Source organism: Anomaloglossus baeobatrachus, chromosome 3 (assembly GCF_048569485.1).
Source record: "Anomaloglossus baeobatrachus isolate aAnoBae1 chromosome 3, aAnoBae1.hap1, whole genome shotgun sequence".
In the NCBI taxonomy this organism is placed as follows: domain Eukaryota; kingdom Metazoa; phylum Chordata; class Amphibia; order Anura; family Aromobatidae; genus Anomaloglossus; species Anomaloglossus baeobatrachus.
The window spans coordinates 315928667-315948751 of NC_134355.1; the positions used below are offsets into that span (position 1 = coordinate 315928667).

The 20085-nt window shown below is 44.7% G+C and overlaps 1 protein-coding gene across 2 annotated transcripts in view; it reads left to right on the forward strand.

Moving 5' to 3' along the window:
* Positions 1-19561, forward strand: part of LOC142295233 (amine sulfotransferase-like) — a 160232-nt gene extending 140671 nt beyond the window's left edge. For both annotated transcript variants that reach the window (XM_075338327.1, XM_075338326.1), the window contains exons 5-7: positions 3839-3933; positions 18637-18817; positions 19137-19561. In XM_075338327.1, coding sequence (XP_075194442.1) covers positions 3839-3933; positions 18637-18817; positions 19137-19267 — 407 coding nt within the window. In that variant the 3' untranslated portion in view covers positions 19268-19561. The remainder of the gene's footprint in view (positions 1-3838; positions 3934-18636; positions 18818-19136) is intronic.
* Positions 19562-20085: the final 524 nt, after the last annotated feature.

Sequence of the window (20085 nt, forward strand, 5' to 3'; positions counted from 1 at the left end):
TCTCAATGCAGAATGCCCGCAGCATATCCGCAGGACATTCCGCAGCATAACCGCAGCATGTAAACAGGCAAAGTTGTGCTGCGGTTTTCTGCGAGCTCCTGCGGAATGTCCTGCAGATATAACCGCAGGACACTCTCCCCGTGGGCACATAGCCGTAAGGTGCTGTAGTGCCAAAAAGGGATTGGGGTCAGTAGCAGTACAGCACCTTATTTATGCACCAGGCAATGATTATGTACTCAGCACCTTAACGCTCTGCAATTACTAAAAGTCTGTCCTCTAGAGGCCCTACCGTTGGTACTACAATCTATAATATATATATATATATATATATATATATATATATATATATATAATGTATATATGTATATTACTCCATATATACATTATACAACAGAGCTGCATCACATTGGTTCTTAATTGTCTATGTGATCTATATATTAGGAGTGTTAATAGAGGACCATAGGTCTCGTATAGTCTATTTTGACTTAAGTATCAATACTTTATTTGTGTCTGTCTGTTTGGTATGCTTTGCATTTTCTGAGAATAGTTTGGATTTTTACGTGCTGTCGTCCCATTGTGGGTTTGCCACCTTTGGCATGTCTGTAACTGCTTCCAGGCCACTTATTGACTTCCGGGGACGCTCATTTACCTTCATTGCATATGCAGTGCTTTCCCCGCTCACCAGCCATCCTGGCATCTGTGATTAGTTCCAATCAGATGTGCCTCCCATCCTGAGTGACAATGTGTCAGTTGACTGCTTGCTATGTGCGTCTATCATGGTATAAAAATAAAATAAACAAATTATTTGGAGTATTGTCCCCCCATGTTATTATACCCAGCACAGATAAAGAATATGGCTACAGGCTGGAGCCCACAGCTGTGCACGTATCTTGGCTGTGTATAAAAATAAGAGTAACCGCATGCGGCTTTTTAAAAATAATTATGTAAATCAATAATTTTTAAAAACAGCGTGCAGTCGCCCCTCAATTTTGATACCCAGCCAAAATAAAGCCTGACAGCTGGGGCTGATATACAAGGGGCTGTTGATAAGTCTTTTGCTTTACCCAGAAACGAGTTAGGATGATGAAACTTTACATTTATTCCACATACACTCCACTGATGTCAGCACACTTCTTATATCGGTATTCCAAGTTCTGTAAGCCTAGCAAAAAGAAGGATTTTGGTTGTACCTCAAACCAGGCATCGATAGCAGCCATGGCATCAGAAATGGTGTGAAATTTTCTACCCTTTAGGTGTTTCATCAGGTTTGCAAACAGATGATAGTAGGGAGCTAGATCTGGTGAATAAGATGGGTGGTTAACCAGCTGGAAGCCCAGCTCTACCTGTTTTGCCGTGGTCGCTTGTGCAGTGTGAGTGGAGGCGTTGTCTTGCAGGAACAAGATTCCTTTGGACAGCTCGCCGCGCCTTTGGGCCTTCAGAGCTGCCTTCAATTGGTCCAAAAGTTCAATGTAATACCTTACATTGATGGTGGAACCCTTTTGAAGGTAGTCCACTAGCAGCACGCTGTCCTTATCCCAGAACACAGACGGCATCACCTTAGTGGTTGATTTTTGGACTCTTAACTTATTTGGACAAGGAGAAGCACTGTGCCTCCATTCTTTTGACTGCTCCTTGTTTTCAGGGTCATAGAAATAAATCCAGGTCTCATCCATAGTGACCAGTTAATCCAGGAATTATCAGTCTGGAAACGCTGACAAATGGAGCGGGAAGTTTTCCTTCGCATGGTTCTCTGATCTGTTGTCAAACATTTGGGGACCCACTTTGCAGATGACTTCCTCATGTCCAAATGTTCATGACACAAACACGTTCACGGGCAATCCCCATGATGTCTGCTATTGCTTTAGCTGAAATTTGTTGATTCTCCAGTATGAGGTTGTGCACAGCATCAACGATCTCCGGAACAACAACCACTCTTGGTCATCCAGGATATTCCTCATCATTGGTGCTGAAGTGGCCCATTTTAAATTTGGCCACCCAGTTCTTAATTGTGGAATATGAAGGGTATATATCCCCAAATGTCTGCTACATATCAACATGAATATCCTTTGTTGTGATCCGGAACCATGGAAGACCACCACAAATCATTGGCAAAAAGGTGACAAGAGCATTGGCAACTAATCTGGCCGCCATCCCCTTACTAACCAACACAACTAGAAGTAGCCGAGGGGTGAACTAACATCCTGTGCACCGCGAACCCAGCCGGAGAACTAACTATCCTAAAGGTAGGAAAGATGAATAACTCTCTGCATCAGAAAATAGACAAGAATAGCAAGCCCCCCACATTCAAAGACTGCGGTGATATAGGAAAAACACAATACACAGGTAGATGACAGGATTAGCAAAAGGTGAGGCCCCCGCTGACTAAAATAGGAAAAGACAGGAAAGGGACTGATGGTTGCCAGAGAAAAACCCTGCAAAATACCAACTTCCTGATAGTACAAAAAGGCCCTTAGATCGCTCGATCTGAACTCCGTCCTATACCACGTGCCCTTGTCATACCAATAAACAGAAAACAAGAATCATAACAAAGTCAACAAGCCACAAACACATGGACCCAAAGGAGCTATACTCCACACAGAACTGCAGGGAGTTCCTCAACAATCCACTAAGGGGGAAAATCCCTGCAAGCAAATAAACGGAAAATAACCACACCAAAATGACAAACCCAGATAAACAAAGAACCAGACAATAAATAAAGAGCAAGCACTTATCTGGGGAAGATGTGGTGTAAAGCAGGATCAAGCAGGCTAGAGATACAAAGAACAACTGACATCCGGCAACAGCCTGCAATCAGACCAGGACTTAAATAAGCAGAGAGTTAGGAAAGGAAACACCCACTGCACAACCCACCTGGTCTCTGTCCAAACCCTTCCTGGCCACCAGAGGGAGCCTCCCAGCAGCCAAAGCATAACTAACATTCACAACAATCCTTTGTGGACTTTCCTTGCAGAAACAAGAATTTTATCACTCCTCTGCTCTCAGTTGCTGTGAATATTGCATTAGACTCCGCCATTTTGTTTTCTCGCATGAGTAGAACACTGTTGCCATAAACAACAAACACAAAATTTTGAAAACATACTGTATATTAGACACATAAGGCTTTCATGTGATGTAACATTCGTTGCCATAGAACCAGAAAAAGATCACAAAGCCAAAGACTTATTAGCAGCCTCTCGTACTCAGGCTGGGGAGACCCATGGTTATTGAGCATCCCCAGCCTAAAAATAGCAGCGTGTAGCCGCCTAAGATTGTTGCATCCATTAGATGCGGCAATCCCAGCCCTTTACCTGGGTCTTACCGATTACCCTGGTGCAGTGGCAATCAAGGTTAATCAGCGGATAATTGACATTAGCCAACAGCTGCCACTAAGCCTCCTCATTACTAATCTGTAAGTGAAAGTAAATGAACACAAACACAAAAAAATCCTTTATTTGAAATAAAAGACAAAATAGCACCCTTTTTCACCACTTCATTAAACTGAAAAACACCCCTGCAGGTCCGACGTAATACACATGATGTCCCATGACAATTCCAGCTTTGCATATTCCTTTTTGTAATGTTAGTACACACAATACTCCACAGGGAAACACTTTGATTTCACTTTTTTCTTTACCTACAATTAATTATTCTGAATTCCTCAGGTAACAGATCTAGGCTGTCCTTGTCATCAGTAATTGCACTTTCTGACCAAGTGTCAGTCTGTAATCAGTAGATTATCCTGCAAATTACAGTGTATTAAAAAAAACACCAAAAGTAATGCAGTGATCTAAAGCAAGAGTGATCCGCAAGTCTTTGTAAATGTTATCTTATTTTACAGTGTTCTGTGGCTCATGGTTTGATCATGTCAGAGGATGGTACACGCACAAAGAAGATTTCAACATCCTTATTGTGACATTCGAGGAACTAAAAAAGGTAATGCAGAAGATGTGCAGTGTGTGTATATATATATAAATACACACACACACACTGGGTACGGAAAGTATTCAGATCCTTATTTTTCACTCTGTTTCATTGCAGCCATTTCGCAGATTCAAAGAGGTTCATTTTTTTCTCATTAATGCACACTCTGCACCCCGTCTTGTCAAAAAAAACAGAAATGTACAAATTTTTGCAAATGTATTAAACAAGAAAAACTGAAATATCAGTCATAAGTATTCAGACATTCATATTTAGGTCACATGCTGTCCTTTTCCTTGTGATCCTCCTTGAGATGGTTCTACCCCTTCGTTGAAGCCCAGCTGTGTTTTAATCAAACTGATAGGACTTGATTTCTAAAGCTACACACCTGTCTATATAAGACTTTGTGGTGCCCTGGACAAGCCAGGTCGTCACAAAAACTACACCAACACACCCCACACCCCGGCTAGGCACACCAAAGTCAGACAAAATCCTTGTTGCCTCCCTCCAGGGGCTGATGTCCACACCAGGGGGTGGGCCAGGCGGTTGGCCCCGCCCGCCGAGGAGTACACAGTCCTGGAGGCAGGAAATGGAAGGCAGTTGGAGTTGTAGTTTGGAGTTAAGTGGAGTAAGGGAAAGTGAGAGGAGTGAAGTGGCAAAGGAGTAACTGACTGACCGTGTCCAGGTACGTGGACCGGGCACTTACCGCAAGGTTGGCAGACGGTGGTGACCGTCTGCAGGAGAGGCCTATCGACGCGGAACCGTCCAGAGCAGCGGTGGTGTCACAACCTCACCACAACCGTGGGTGGCGTCACGGACAACCAAATCCCCAAAACCAATCCCCTTTTCTCTCACAGGCGAGGAGCGCCGCTCGAGTCCCCGTATCCGGCCCACTGCTCGAGCCACCGAGCAGCGAGCAAGCGAAGCAGTAGCCGTGCCGGAGCCGAGCAGTGGGTGAGCGCAGCGCCCTCCCCGCCCGCGACAACTTGGCATCACGAACAGGATCTTACCGCTCTGCCGTTTGGTAGAGGTGCGCCTTGTGACCGCCGGAGGTGTCCGGCCGAAAATTTTGAGAAGCCGCCATTTTGGGTGCGAGGAGTCCCCGCTCGAGCGTCTTCTTGAGCAGTGGAGGCGCAAAGGCCGAAACTCCGCCCCTGTAGAGCAGGAGCCGGAAAAAGACTAAGGGGGACAGATGGCGTCTGGCTGCATGTGAACCGCGGCTGTGGAAGCAGGGACACCAGGACTCTGCGGCGATCTTCTGGTTCCTGGAAAGTACCGCTACCAACATGTCTGCTCCGTCCAAATACGCAGAGGTTACGGAGCCGGTGCCCGGAACAGCGGCATGGCTCAGGGTCCGAACGGCGGGGATCTGCCGACGCTACCGGAGTCAGATATGTCTGCTGATAGAGCAGTGGACCGCGGAGGTGGAAGAGGTAGCTGCGGTCGCCCGGGTGTACGGAATGGAGGCCATGATGGAGGAGCTAGTGAGTGACCCACGCCCCTGTGTCCCCGAGGGACCGGCCGTTGCGGCTGAGGGACCCGGTCTACCCCTGGCCCCCATGCCGCCTCCGTCTTCCCCGCCCGTGCACCCCGCTGATGCTGGTCCGTCTGGCGTACACCCCCTTGTAACGGTAGCCGAAAGAGTGGCGAGCCCGGAGACTGCGGCAGCTGGCGGCAACCCGCCTGGCGCAGGGACAGATGATAGTGACTCCAGAACTGACACAGAGCCTGTTTCAGAGGAGGACGAAGGAGTCATCGCCCTGGATGGCATGGAGGCCACTTACATTCCCCGGAGCGGAAATAACGGATACCGGGCGGCCCTTCCTCGTCGCGCCTGCTAAGCGCTGGAGGGGCTGGTGCCCGTGTTCTTCCACCCAGGGCCGGCGGAGGATGATGAAAGCGAGCAGTGATGGCAGCGGTCCGTTGGGACCACCAGTTTGAAAGTTTGAATGATAAGAATGATAAATAAATCAACAGAAGAAGTTTATCTAATTTGGAACCTTGATTAAACCGGCCGTTGCCGGCAACTGGTCCCTGGAGGGACCTCTTGAAACCATTGCGTAGAAACTGCTACGGACACGCCCGAGAACTGGCAGGGCAACCACAAACTTGTGGCATGTAAATATTTGTTGGCTTGATACTGTAACCGCCTCCGGAGAGGCTGATTTGGGAGGATGGGCCTGGAGGAAAGGGATGGGCCAGGTCCGCCACTACCGTAACTGGTGGCGATCCTCCGGGGGTTCAGGGGTCCCCATGGACGCGGGTCCCCTGAAAGAGACCGTAACCGCTCGGGCAGCCTGGTTCTGGACTGGGGTCAAGGGGTGTTGCCCATTTTCTTAGGGGCAGCATCGGGGCCAGGTTGTTTGGGTGGGAGAAGAGCGGAAGCCGTAACCGCTTTAATAAAAATGTACCGTTTAGTAACATTTAAGAATGTGCCTCCCGTTGTTGGAAGATTGAAAAATGCTTGTTTTTACATGTTATTTTACTCTTTTTCAGTTAACAAAAATAAAACCGGTGATGGACGGTCTGCATTTTACTAAGGGGAAATGTGGCGCCCTGGACAAGCCAGGTCGTCACAAAGACTACACCAACACACCCCACACCCCGGCTAGGCACACCGAAGTCAGACAAAATCCTTGTTGCCTCCCTCCAGGGGCTGATGTCCACACCAGGGGGTGGGCCAGGCATTTGGCCCTGCCCGCCGAGGAGTACACAGTCCTGGAGGCAGGAAAAGGAAGGCAGTTGGAGTTGTAGTTTGGAGTTAAGTGGAGTAAGGGAAAGTGAGAGGAGTGAAGTGGCAAAGGAGTAACTGACTGACCGTGTCCGGGTACGTGGCCCGGGCACTTACAGCAAGGTTGGCAGACGGTGGTGACCGTCTGCAGGAGAGGCCTATCGACGCGGAACCGTAGGACCGGGGTTGGGCGGTGGTCCACCGGTACCGAACCGGGGAGCGAAGAGAAGCCAGCACCATTCGGCAGGGCTTACGGACCCCGACCAGGCTTGGAGTCGCCGTAAAACCGGTCAAATCCGTTAGCGAAGGGAACCTCCTGGGTTTCTCAGCAGTCAAGACCCGATTGAAGGCAACAGCTCACACCGTGAAGGGAAACACAGTCACCGCCAAGGCTACAGTTCGCAGGGCCAGAGCCTGCGGGCAAAAGTGGCTCCCTCAGCATCCATCCAAGCTGGGGAGCGGGTTACCGGTGGGAAGCCATCAGTACCACAAACAAACCAAAAGGTGCAGGGAAAGGCAGTCACCATCAACCTACCGGGAGCAGAAAACACCGCAGCCGTCAGTGGGACCCGTCCATCCAGCCGTGTGTTTTACCAAGGACTTTGCATTTGTCATTGGCTGAGTGAGTACCACTGTACCATGCGGCACCGCGCTGCCCCCGCGACCCTGCACCTCACCAGGTCCCGTAACCCACCTGCCACACACACCTCCCTCACCGGGCCCCGGGACAACCAACCCCCCTACCCACGGAGGGGAAAACAACAACTGCGCTGCTCCCTGTCATCGCTCCCGGGATCCCCGTCCAGAGCAGCAGTGGTGTCACAACCTCACCTGACATCAGAACTGGCATTAAAGTGGGCAAATGGCCAGTTTTCAGAGATTTGAATAAGTAACTGATGTTTTTGAGGGGTTAAATGGCTTTAGGCCACTGATCTCACAACACATTCACATACCTAGTGATGCCACACATCAATATCAGATCAGTCCAGCCTGGCCCAAACAGGTTGTGGGCATCAGAACTGGCATCAAAGTGGGCACACAGCCAATTTTCACAGATTTGAATAAGTAACTGGTGTTTTTGAGGGGTTAAATGGCTTTGGGCCACTGATATCACAACACATTTACATACCTAGTGATGCCACACATCAAATTCAGATCACTGCAGCCTGGCCCAAACAGGTTCTGGGCATCAGAACTGGCATCAAAGTGGGCAAAACCCACTTTTCAAAGATTTGAGTAAGTAACTGGTGTTTTTGAGGGGTTAAATGGCTTTGGGCAACTGATCTCACAACACATTCACATACCTAGTGGTACCACACATCAAATTCAGATCATCCCAGCCTGGCCCAAACAGGTTCTGGGCATCAGAACTGGCATCAAAGTGGGCAAATGGCCAGTTTTCACAGATTTGAATAAGTAACTGATGTTTTTGAGGGGTTAAATGGCTTTGGGCCACTGATCTCACAACACATTCACATACCTAGTGATGCCACACATCAATATCAGATCAGTCCAGCCTGGCCCAAACAGGTTCTGGGCATCAGAACTGGCATCAAATTGGGCACACAGCCAATTTTCACAGATTTGAATAAGCAACTGGTGTTTTTGAGGGGTTAAATGGCTTTGGGCCACTGATCTCACAACACATTCACATACCTAGTGATGCCACACATCAAATTCAGATCACTCCAGCCTGGCCCAAACAGACTGGAGTGATCTGAATTTGATGTGTGGCATCACTAGGTATGTAAATGTGTTGGGAGATCAGTGGCCCAAAGCCATTTAACCCCTCAAAAACACCAGTTACTTATTCAAATCTGTGAAAACTGGCCATTTGCCCACTTTGATGCCAGTTCTGATGCCCAGAACCTGTTTGGGCCAGACTGGAGTGATCTGAATTTGATGTGCGGCATCACTAGGTATGTAAACTTGTTGTGAGGTCAGTGGCCCAAAGCCATTTAACCCCTCAAAAACATCAGTTACTTATTCAAATCTGTGAAAACTGGCCATTTGCCCACATTGATGCCAGTTCTGATGCCCAGAACCTGTTTGGGCCAGGCTGGAGTGATCTGAATTTGATGTGTGGTATCACTAGGTATGTAAGTGTGGTGTGAGATCAGTGGCCCAAAGACATTTAACCCCTCAAAAACACCAGTTACTTATTCAAATCTGTGAAAATTGGCGGTGTGCCCACTTTGATGCCAGTTCTGATGCCCAGAACCTGTTTGGGCCAGGCTGGAGTGATCTGAATTTGATGTGTGGCATCACTAGGTATGTAAGTGTGGTGTGAGATTAGTGGCCCAAAGCCATTTAACCCCTCAAAAACACCAGTTACTTATTCAAATCTGTGAAAATTGGTTGTGTGCCCAGTTTGATGCCAGTTTTGATGCCCAGAACCCCTTTAGGCCAGGCTGGAGTCACTTGAGTTTGATTAGGGGCATCACTAGATATGCACTTGTGGTGTTAGATCAGTGGCCCAAAGCAATTTAACCCTTTCACTAACATACTTTGGTGCCCACTTTGATGCCCATTTTTTTGCCAGTTTTATATTTTTCACAGCTGAGTTTGAGTGTATGTATATTAGGGCACATCAGTGCATTGTATTTTATTATTGTGATGTGTTATTTTTGTTGATAAATGCATAAAAAACTGAAAAAACTAAATTGCCGAATAAGAAACTGACGAATAAGAAACCAACTTCAGCCCCGAATAAGAAACTGGACGAATAAGAAACCAACTTCAGCATCGTTTCATTATGCGCGTATAGCGTTATGTAACACAGATTTACGTGAATAACTTCTAAACTACACATAGACTTGATAAATTTTCGCTCAAATATTATTCAGGACATTGAGATGTTCATTTTGAGCACTTGTGGTCCAGGGTACCTCTTTTCAAATTAAACATATGGACGATTGAGTACGTTTGATTCTGCGCGTATAGCATTATATAACACAGATTCACGTGAATAACTTCTAAACTACACATAGACTTGATTATATTTTTGGCAAATTTTATTCAGGACATTGAGATGTTCATTTTGAGTACTTGTGGTCCAGGGTACCTCTTTTTAAATTAATCGTATGAACGATTGAGTACGTTTGATTACGCGTGTATAGAGTTATGTGACACAGATTTACGTGAATAACTTCTGAACTACACATAGACTTGATTATATTTTTGGCAAATTTTATTCAGGACATTGAGATGTTCATTTTGAGTACTTGTTGTCCAGGGTAACTCTTTTCAAATTAAACTTATGTACGATTAAGTGCGTTTGATTATGCGCGTATTGAATTATGTGACACAGATTTACGTGAATAACTTCTTAACTACACATAGACTTGATCATTTTTTTAGCAAATATTATTCAGGACATTAAGATGTTCATTTGAGTACTTGTGGTCCAGGGTACCTCTTTCCAAATTAATCGTATGGACGATTGAGTACGTTTGATTCTGCGCGTGTATAGCGTTATGTAACATAGATTTGCGTGAATAACTTCTAAACTACACATAGACTTTATAATTTTTCTATCAAATATTATTCAGGACATTGAGATGTTCATTTTGAGTACTTGTTGTCCAGGGTACCTCTTTTAAAATTAAACTTATGTACGATTGTTTACGTTTCATTATGCGCGTATAGCGTTATGTAACACAGATTTACGTGAATAACTTCTAAACTACACATAGACTTGATAAATTTTCGGTCAAATATTATTCAGGACATTAAGATGTTCATTTTGAGTACTTGTGGTCCAGGGTACCTCTTTTCAAATTAAACTTATGGACGATTGAGTACGTTTGATTACACGTGTATAGCGTTATATAACATAGATTTACGTGAATAACTTCTAAACTACACATAGACTTTATAATATTTCTATCAAATATTATTCAGGACATTGAGATGTTCATTTTGAGCACTTGTGGTCCAGGGTACCTCTTTTAAAATTAAACTTATGGACGATTGTTTACGTTTCATTATGCGCGTACAGCGTTATGTAACACAGATTTACGTGAATAACTTCTGAACTACACATAGACTTGATAATTTTTCTATGAAATATTATTCAGGACATTGAGATGTTCATTTTGAGTACTTGTTGTCCAGGGTACCTCTTTTGAAATTAAACTTATGTACGATTAAGTGCGTTTGATTATGCGCGTATTGAATTATGTAACAGAGATTTACGTGAATAACTTCTTAACTACACATAGACTTGATCATTTTTTTAGCAAATATTATTCAGGACATTAAGATGTTCATTTTGAGTACTTGTGGTCCAGGGTACCTCTTTCCAAATTAATCGTATGGACGATTGAGTACGTTTGATTATGCGCGTATAGTGTTATGTAACACAGATTTACGTGAATAACTTCTAAACTACACATAGACTTGATAAATTTTCGGTCAAATATTATTCAGGACATTGAGATGTTCATTTTGAGTACTTGTGGTCCAGGGTACCTCTTTTAAAATTAAACTTATGTACGATTGTTTACGTTTCATTATGCGCGTATAGCGTTATGTAACACAGATTTACGTGAATAACTTCTAAACTACACATAGACTTGATAAATTTTCGGTCAAATATTATTCAGGACATTAAGATGTTCATTTTGAGTACTTGTGGTCCAGGGTACCTCTTTTAAAATTAAACTTATGGACGATTGAGTACGTTTGATTCTGCGCGTGTATAGCGTTATGCGACACAGATTTACGTGAATAACTTCTAAACTACACATAGACTTGATCATTTTTTTAGCAAATATTATTCAGGACATTGAGATGTTCATTTTGAGCACTTGTGGTCCAGGCACCTTGATCAAAATAAAACTTATGTATGATCAGTTGGTTTTAAAACAGTTGGTGCACCATAGATGAATGAATATCTATCTAATAGCTAACATCTAACTGCAGACTAACTTGAATCTGGTCATTTTATTGCAAGTGGTGTATATTTTGTTCCTGGAGTTTGGGGGGGGGGGTCATTTTACTGCAAGAGGTGAAGTGTTTATGAACAACCTACATAGGAGCTACATTGCAGTATAGTCCCTGACACCCATGTTTAAACCTACCTACACCTCCTTAATTACACTATTCCCTTTTCATCAGAATTTAAGCCCCTTCCCTAGATTATAATCATATAATAATGCCCCCTCCCCCACTGGAGTATAATCATATAATAATGCCCCCTCCCCCACTGGAGTATAATCATATAATAATGCCCCCTCCCCCACTAGATTGTAATCACATAATAATGCCCCCTCCCCCACTGGAGTATAATTATACAATAACACCCTCCCCACACTAATATATAATCATAGCATAACGCCCCCACAGAGATTATAATCCTATAATAATGCCCCCCACATAGATTATAATCATATAATAATGCCCCCTCCCCCACTGGAGTATAATCATAGGATAACACTCCCCTCACCTGTAGATCAATCATAAAATAATGCTCCCCCCCTTCCCCTGGAATATAATAGAGTAAAACACCTCACTAATGGAGTATAATCATAAAATAACGCCCCCTCCCTAGAGTGGAGTATAATCATAGAATAATGTCCCCCATCCCTTTGACTATAATCATTATCCCCTTTTTGAGTATATTCATATACTACCTTATTGTGATATAACCACCTCCTGGAGTATAATTACATACACCCCATGCAGTAAAATGATGCCCCCCCAGAGTTTAACGTGTTCTTTCCGTGTACATGTGCCAGACGTATTGCTGAGTGCCATTCACTGACAGCTATCAGTTTTGTTATTCATATTGACTTCATAAAAGTTTGTCATAGTATTATAGTACTCAAAATTTAACTCCTTCACCCCGATTTTCCGTTTTTTTTTGTTTGTTTTTTTTTCTCCCCTTCTTCTGAGAGCCGTAACTTTTTTATTTTTCCGTCAATCTTGCTATATAAGGGCTTAGTTTTTGTGTGACAAATTGTACTTTTGAGTGAAATCATCAGTTTTACCATATATTGTACTAAGAAACAGGGAAAAAATCCAAGTGTGATAAAATTGCTTTGTTTTTGGGTTATTTTATTCACCATGTTCACTATATTGTAAAACTACCATGTCAGTATGATGCCGAGTTCATAGACACCAAACAGGTATACTCTTACTTTTATCTAAGAGGGTTAAAAAAAATTCAGATGTTTGTTAAACAAAAGAATTGTGCTTTTGGTGACATTTTTTGAAACCCGTAGTGTTCTAATTTTTTGGGATATGAGGCTCAGTGACTGCTAATTTTTTGGCGTCTTGAGCTGGTGTTTTCAATTTTACAATTTTTATGTAGTTGCTACTTTTTGATCGCCCATTATTGGATCTTTTTAAAAATTTTGTGGCGACCAAAAAACATAATTTTGACATTTGGATTTTTTTCTCGCTACACCATTTACCGATCTGATTAATTGATTTTATATTTTTAATGATCGGGCATTTCTGAACTCGGAGATATCAAATATGTGTATATTTTTTAACTGTTTTATTTTCAGTGGGGCGAGTGAGGCGTGATTTGAACTTTTTTTATTTATTTTTTTACATTTTGTATTTATTTTACTAGTCCCCTTGAGAGCTATAAGGATCAGCAGTCTGATCACTTGTGCATCCCTGTTGATCAGAGCTGTACAGCTCTGATTAGCAGAAATACAGCATTCCTGTGTGAGTCGGCGCTCTATTGACTGTGACAGAAAATATGTCATGATAGCAACAGGGGTCATTATATTGCCCGCCGCTACCATAGCAACCATCGACTTCCCGTGATCGTGTCAAGTGGCTACCGATGGCGGCGGGGAACAGCGCGATCCTCGATCTTTCTGTGTGTAAGGGGACAGCTGTGAGTGATCCTGGACTGTGTCTGTATTGTAGTACTGTAAATCTGAATGTGGCAGAACAGGATAAGATACATGTTCATTGGATTTATGTCTAAATGCTACAGTTCGTGCTCTACTGTTATGGCTAAAAATGTTAATGTTATGGGGCCCCCACCAGATTTTCTGCCCAGGGGCCCCCACCTACCTTAATCCAGCCCTGTGTAAAGGTGGTATAGACATACCCCAAAATAGTTGCAGACATAATTGCAGCAAAAGGTGATCCTACAAAGTATTGATTCAGAAGGGCTGAATATAAATGTCGCAATTTTTAGATTAGATTTTTAAAATATTTAGAAAACCAAGTATCATTTCCTTTATATTTCATAAATACTTGATATTTTGTGTTTTGTTGGAGTAACATCAAAAAATGTACAAAAGTTCACGGGGTATGAATACTTTTTCTAGGCTCTGTATATATACACTGTATATCCGCATACTGCAATTAATGAATACATGAACTCGTTGCTATACATGCATAAAACGTAAGGTACCTAGTTAACATTTTTTTTCTCAAAGCATAAAAGCCATCTAACAACAACAAAGTGCTCCTCAGACGGATGGTTCCTAACTCTAATGTCCTAAATGTGCAGCCCCAAATGAATTGGAAAGGAGATTGAGGTTGAGTTTCCACAATGAGTTATATTGTTTTCCTGCCGCATATTTTTGCTGCACAATATATTTATCTACTGTATACATGTCTAATAATTGCAAAATTTATGATTTGTTTTCTATATATACATAAATCTTGCAATTATCACACTAGCTACTATAAATAGAAAAAAATACATTTAATATAATTCCCTGAACAAAATGTCAAATTCAGATGACCCTTTCCCTTAAAGGGAATCTGTCAGCAGGTTTTTGCTACCTCATCTAAAGGTACCGTCACACATAATGAGATCGCTAGCGAGATCGCAGCTGAGTCTTGGTTTTCGTGACACAGTAGCGATCCCGTTAGCAATCTTGTTATGTGTGACACCTATGTAGAGCGCTGCCACACCCCAGGCCCTTGGGATACTCGGTTCTGGGTGGTGGATAATGAGGATCGCCGTCACAGGTGGCCGTGCCCGGTTCCGTTACCTGGGGGCGCTCAGTAACAGGGTTATTTTGTATGTCACTTGTGACGCCACTGGCGGGTTGCGGTAGTAAGATTTCCCGCCGCTGCTGTGGTTTTAGGGACAGATGGTATAGCAGCAAGTGTGTTCGCGCCCTCCGCCAGTAGGGGCTTAAGTCCCATGTAGGTGTGCTGCACCTTGTGGTTCGCCAGTAATAGACACGACACAGTTCTTGCAGATTAACTGGTATTTACTCACTTGATGTTGCAAGTGCAGTTTGGCACGGCTGCTCAACCGACTTTCCTTTGTCCCGCTGCTGACGTGAGTCCCAGTTGAGCCTTCCATGCACATGCAGAGCTGATGGTCCCCTTGCCTGAAGCTGTTGGTGACCTGCGGCGCTCCGCTCCTTTGTTTTCCGGGCCCAGTATGACAGACCTCGCGGTCCCTTGTGGGGTAGGCTACTTCTCTGTGCCCTCTCCCGGGTCCTATATATGAGGCTGTGTCCCTGAGCCTATGGGTGGTGTGGTACCCTAGAAGTCACCACACACGGCTGGATCAGCAGACCGCCTGCAGCTGTCGTCTACTCTGGGGTCCAGTACCCCCTCGTGCGTAGTGCCTGGGATCTTTCTACCCTCAGGCTACTACCTCCTAGTTGCCTTTTGGGGGTCTCCTCACAATCCTCACACCCCTCTCACTCACTGGCTCCTTTCAACTGTCACTCCTTCAACTGTCGTTTTTCCTCTCTCCCAACTCTGCCTAGCAACACCTGTTGCTTCCCACAAGCCACACCCCTTTCCCAGGCTAACAGCTAAGGGATTGGTTCTCACATATGACCACTGTTAACCCTCTACATGCTGCGCCCAGGTCTCAGGGAATGTGCCCCTACCTGTGTGTGAGGTGTGGGTTGTCAGCATAGGGTGTTCCAGAAAGCCTTAGGATCCTGCAGATCACTGGGGTAGCATATCCCAGGGTGCTGCACCTACAAGCGATCAGGCCCCTGCTGTGAGATCTCTAGTCGTTGCAGAATGGCCCAGGCCATTTTCTTCAAAGGTGATGTCCTGCTGGGCAGGACACATCGCTGTGTGTGACACTGTGTGACAGGGTCACGGTGACTGCTGAAATCGTTATACAGGTCGCTACTGCGACCTGTATTGTTCCTGCATCGCTGGTAAGATCTGACTGTGTGACATCTCACCTGCGACCTCCCAGCGACTTACCAGCAATCTCTATCAGGTCGCATCGTTTTCGGGATCACTGGTAAGTCGTTGTGTGTGACTGGGCCTTAAGAGCAGCATGATGTAGGCAACATAATGGCTGCTGTTGTGGTGGTGTCGTGTCAGTGGGGCGGCGCGGCCTGGAGCCTTGGGGGCTTCACCTTGCAGCATGGGTGCTGTGAGGCACCGGGTCGCTCGCCCTGCTGGCGCTTTGTCGCTGCGGCGGTGGTTAGTGCACAGTGCCGCACAAAAAGGGTCAGGTTAGGGACCCACTCAAGAGGTTTGCCGTGACGTGGCAGTGGGCTTAATACAATCTGATCAGAATAGTAACAAAAGAACCTCATGTTCTATTTAATTTTTTGCCTAGCGGCTTTAGATCATTGTATTTTTGGGATGTGCGATCCATGTCTTTTTCTTTATAGTGTGTTATGCAGCATGATGTAGGCAAAGAGATCCTGAATCCAACAATGTATCACTTAAATTACGGAATGCAGCCATTCTGGCACAATCATACTATTTAGATTTAGCCATCTAGTAGAGCTGTAAGAGCTTCTCCTGACCACACCAGGATCTCTGTAGAGATTGTTCATTCACAGTGAGGTGTCAGAGGAGGGGGCATGCCGGACTGCCATGAGCATGGCAATATAGTTTGAGTAATGCTAAGTCATGCTGCTTAAACCAAACATTCCTTGGAAACAGGTTGGACCTTGACAAAACAAGCATCCCTGAATTCTATGTTTTATCCCTTGCGGTATGCTTTCTTGAGCTTACATAACAATAACCTGTTGACAGATTCCATTTTAAGAGGACCAACCCCCAGGATTTTGCAATATGAACTTAAGTCAGTACCATACTAGCACTAGGTACCTGAATCCAAGCATACCTGTTGTAGAGAGATCTGATACTTGGTTGCAGAAATATCTTTAATCAAAGTTACAAAAATGCACTGCACTTTAATTCACAGGTGCAACGGAACGGGCCTTTCAGAGTCGAGTACTTACTGTAAAGTCCTCCTCCAGCTTTCCCTATGATGTGCCCCCTATTCTTTATTTGAATCTCACGCCGCCATTGCTGTTGTTGGCGGCGCATGCGCATTGACAGTGATTCTGTCTATATTAAAATTTTGCCAGAGTCCAGGCATGCGCAGCCGCGATCTACAGTGCCATTTTATTGAAGACACTGCCATAATGACTATAAGTAGTAAGGGCGTGTGCGCAGAGGTAAAAAAAAAATCTGCGTACTCGTCGATGCCTCTCATAGTCGTCACTGCAGTGTCTTCAATAAAATGGCGCCAGAGATCACGGTTGTGCATGCGCGGACTCCGGCACCATTTTAATGAAGACAGAATCACTGCGTCAATTGCATGCGCCGACAACAGGAATAGCGGTGTGGCGCGAAATTAAAGTAAAGAAAAGGGCGCACATTATAGAAGATGCTGGAGGAGGATTTTACAGCAAGGACCCGAGAGGAGGGGGTCGCACGGACACCCGAAATAAAAGTAGGTATTTACAGGGGAGTTTGTGATTGTAGTTCGTGACGCCATCCACGGTATGTGGTAAGGTGGGATACCACTGCTGCTGTGAAAGGCGCCCGGTGGCAGTGGAATGGCAGCTGGATATTTAACCCCTCCGTGGGTAGGGAGATGGTGCCCCGGGGCTTGGCGAGGGAGAGCTGGGAGTCCCATTGGGGAGGAAAGGGGTCACTGCGTACTCACTCAATCCAATAACGCTGACACCGACAACTTGTAAACCAGAATTCGTAGCACCTCTGTAGCCAGGAGGGAGCACTCCGGGATCCCGTGACCATGATATTGCCGATTAGCCTGTGACCTTGATTTTGGCACCTTGTTCTACAGTTGGTTCCTTTCAGCTTGGAACTGAATGGGTCCCGCTCACCCATATGGCTAACGGAGTGAGCTTGCTCTCAGGGTTCACGCTTGGGATTTTCTGGACTGAATAGTGGGAAGGTCCTAACCCTCTCTTTGCGCTAGTACTCCGATTTTGGAGCAGGTGGAGTGCGAGGCTTGAAGGCCTCGTCCTCGTCGGGTAAATTACCATGACGTGTGAAGCTACTTTCCGGCCTAGGGTCCATGTACCCCGTCGTCCCCTGGCCCTGCCCGGAGAAAGCTCAAGGCTGCCAGCTGCTCTGCTCGGCAGTTCCGTGCCCCTTGACACAGTCCCCTGCGACCAGGGTTCCAGCTCCTACCAGGCCCAGACCAGCGTCTGCCACCTAGTAACTGAGGAGCCGAGCTCCCTGACCTCTCCTCACGAGAGTCACAACTCAACCACTCGCTTCAACTCTCAACTGTCTCCTAACACCCCTGACCTCCCCTCATCAACCCCCTATGTAGCCAGCCCTATTCACTTCAGACTGTCCACTGGTGTGTCTGGTGGGTGTGGTGCAGAGTGTTTCTAGGATTTTGATTAGCTTGTTCTTGGCAACACCATAGGCTAGGGATCCATAACCAAGAAGGATTGGATACTGTGCTGAAGGGAAGATTGCACAATACCCTGCGACCACCTGATAGGCCAGGGCGTCACACTCATAAGTCATAACAATGTCACATGGGCCCCGAAAAGGCGATTTCCAACACCCCTGGAACCGCAGCGGCACCAGAGGTGAGTTTAGGCTGTGTTAATGTTATGGGGGCGAACATGGAAAATGAGAAGTGGTTATCCAAGTAGTGGACAACTCCTTTAAAGCCATCATGCTTACCCTTATCCCTGCAGAACTGATATTAATTAGAGAAATGTTCAAATTATTGATTCTGAACAAGTTTTCAATATTGACGTTTTGTTCTTGGTTATTTTTTGTGCTTATTTTAGGACCTTCGATCTAATGTTCTGAAAATCTGCAAATTTCTGGACATAAGCCTCGATGATAAAGCAATAGACATCGTGGTGGAAAAAGCTACTTTTAAGAACATGAAGCATGATTCTCTTGCTAATTATGAATTTATTCCAAACAACATGTTAGACAAAAATAAAGGCGCTTTTCTACGAAAAGGTAAAGTAAAAGAGAGGTTGTTCAAAAATTAAAAGAAAAAAAACAACAAGCCGCAAATAAAAAAAATAGTACTTTAGGTTGCACGCAATGACATGGTTTTGGCTTGTGACTGCATCAGATAACCACTGGCATCACTTCTGGAACAGCGTATTTATGGGGAAAGGTGTATACAAAGTTGCCTGACAACTCTGTCAACAGAAAAATATGAAAGATTTTGGCACGAAAACATACCATCAATTGATTTTTTTTGCATATTCTTATCTACATAGTTCATTGTCCATAAAGATAGTGGCTCAGCTTTTTCTCTTCTTATTACCAGGAATTATTGGTGACTGGAAAAATCTAATGACGGTGGCACAAAATGAGATGTTTGATAAAGTATACAAAGAGAAGATTGGAGATCTGCCAATGAAGATTACGTGGGAGCTCAATGAAGAAACTGCTTCCTAGAATTCTGTTATCCTCATAGTGCCGAAAGTACATGTCCAGCCTTCAGTTTGGACAGTGTCATAAGATAATAATTTCCATGCTCCCTCTGGTGGAGACTGTAGTCATTCAGCACTCTTAGAAGAAATTATCTACGACTAAATATCCTCTGAAAATTAAGTATTACTTACAGCAAAAATGGGCTGCAGTTGTACATCTCCCAGGCCAAAAACTACTAATCCAGCAGGATACAGCTAAACCCCCACTAATTGGAGGCATCACAGATGCAGGAGGAACAAATCACACACACTTCCAAAAAATGGAGGGGGCGATTGCTGGATGATAAAACTGCACACTGATGGCTTGCATAGAGCGCTGTTCACACATGCACAGTCACAAGCCTGCAGCTTATTAGGTGACACCCATACTATTAGATCAGGTGGGCTCCCAAGCCGTACTCCATCTGTGCACCATACAGGGACAGGAACTCTAATATGCAAGACCTAACAGAAAGGGGTCTGGCTGTATCCTGTACAAAAAATAATAGGTTTTAGTTGGTGTTATGGCCATAAAACGGAAGCCTACAACCCTTGTCACAGGAACCTTATGCTTGCAGATCCCTACACTAAATATAAAAATAGGAACAAAAACAGGCATAAATATCCTCCAAAAATTAAGTATTACTTACAGCAAAGATGGGCTGCAGTGTGTACATCGCCCTGGCCAAAAGCTAATACTCTAGCAGGATACAGCTAAACCCCCACTAAGTGGAAAGATGGAGTACTTCTTGGCAGCCCACCTGATCTAATAGTATGGGTGTCACCTAATAGGCTGCGGGCTTG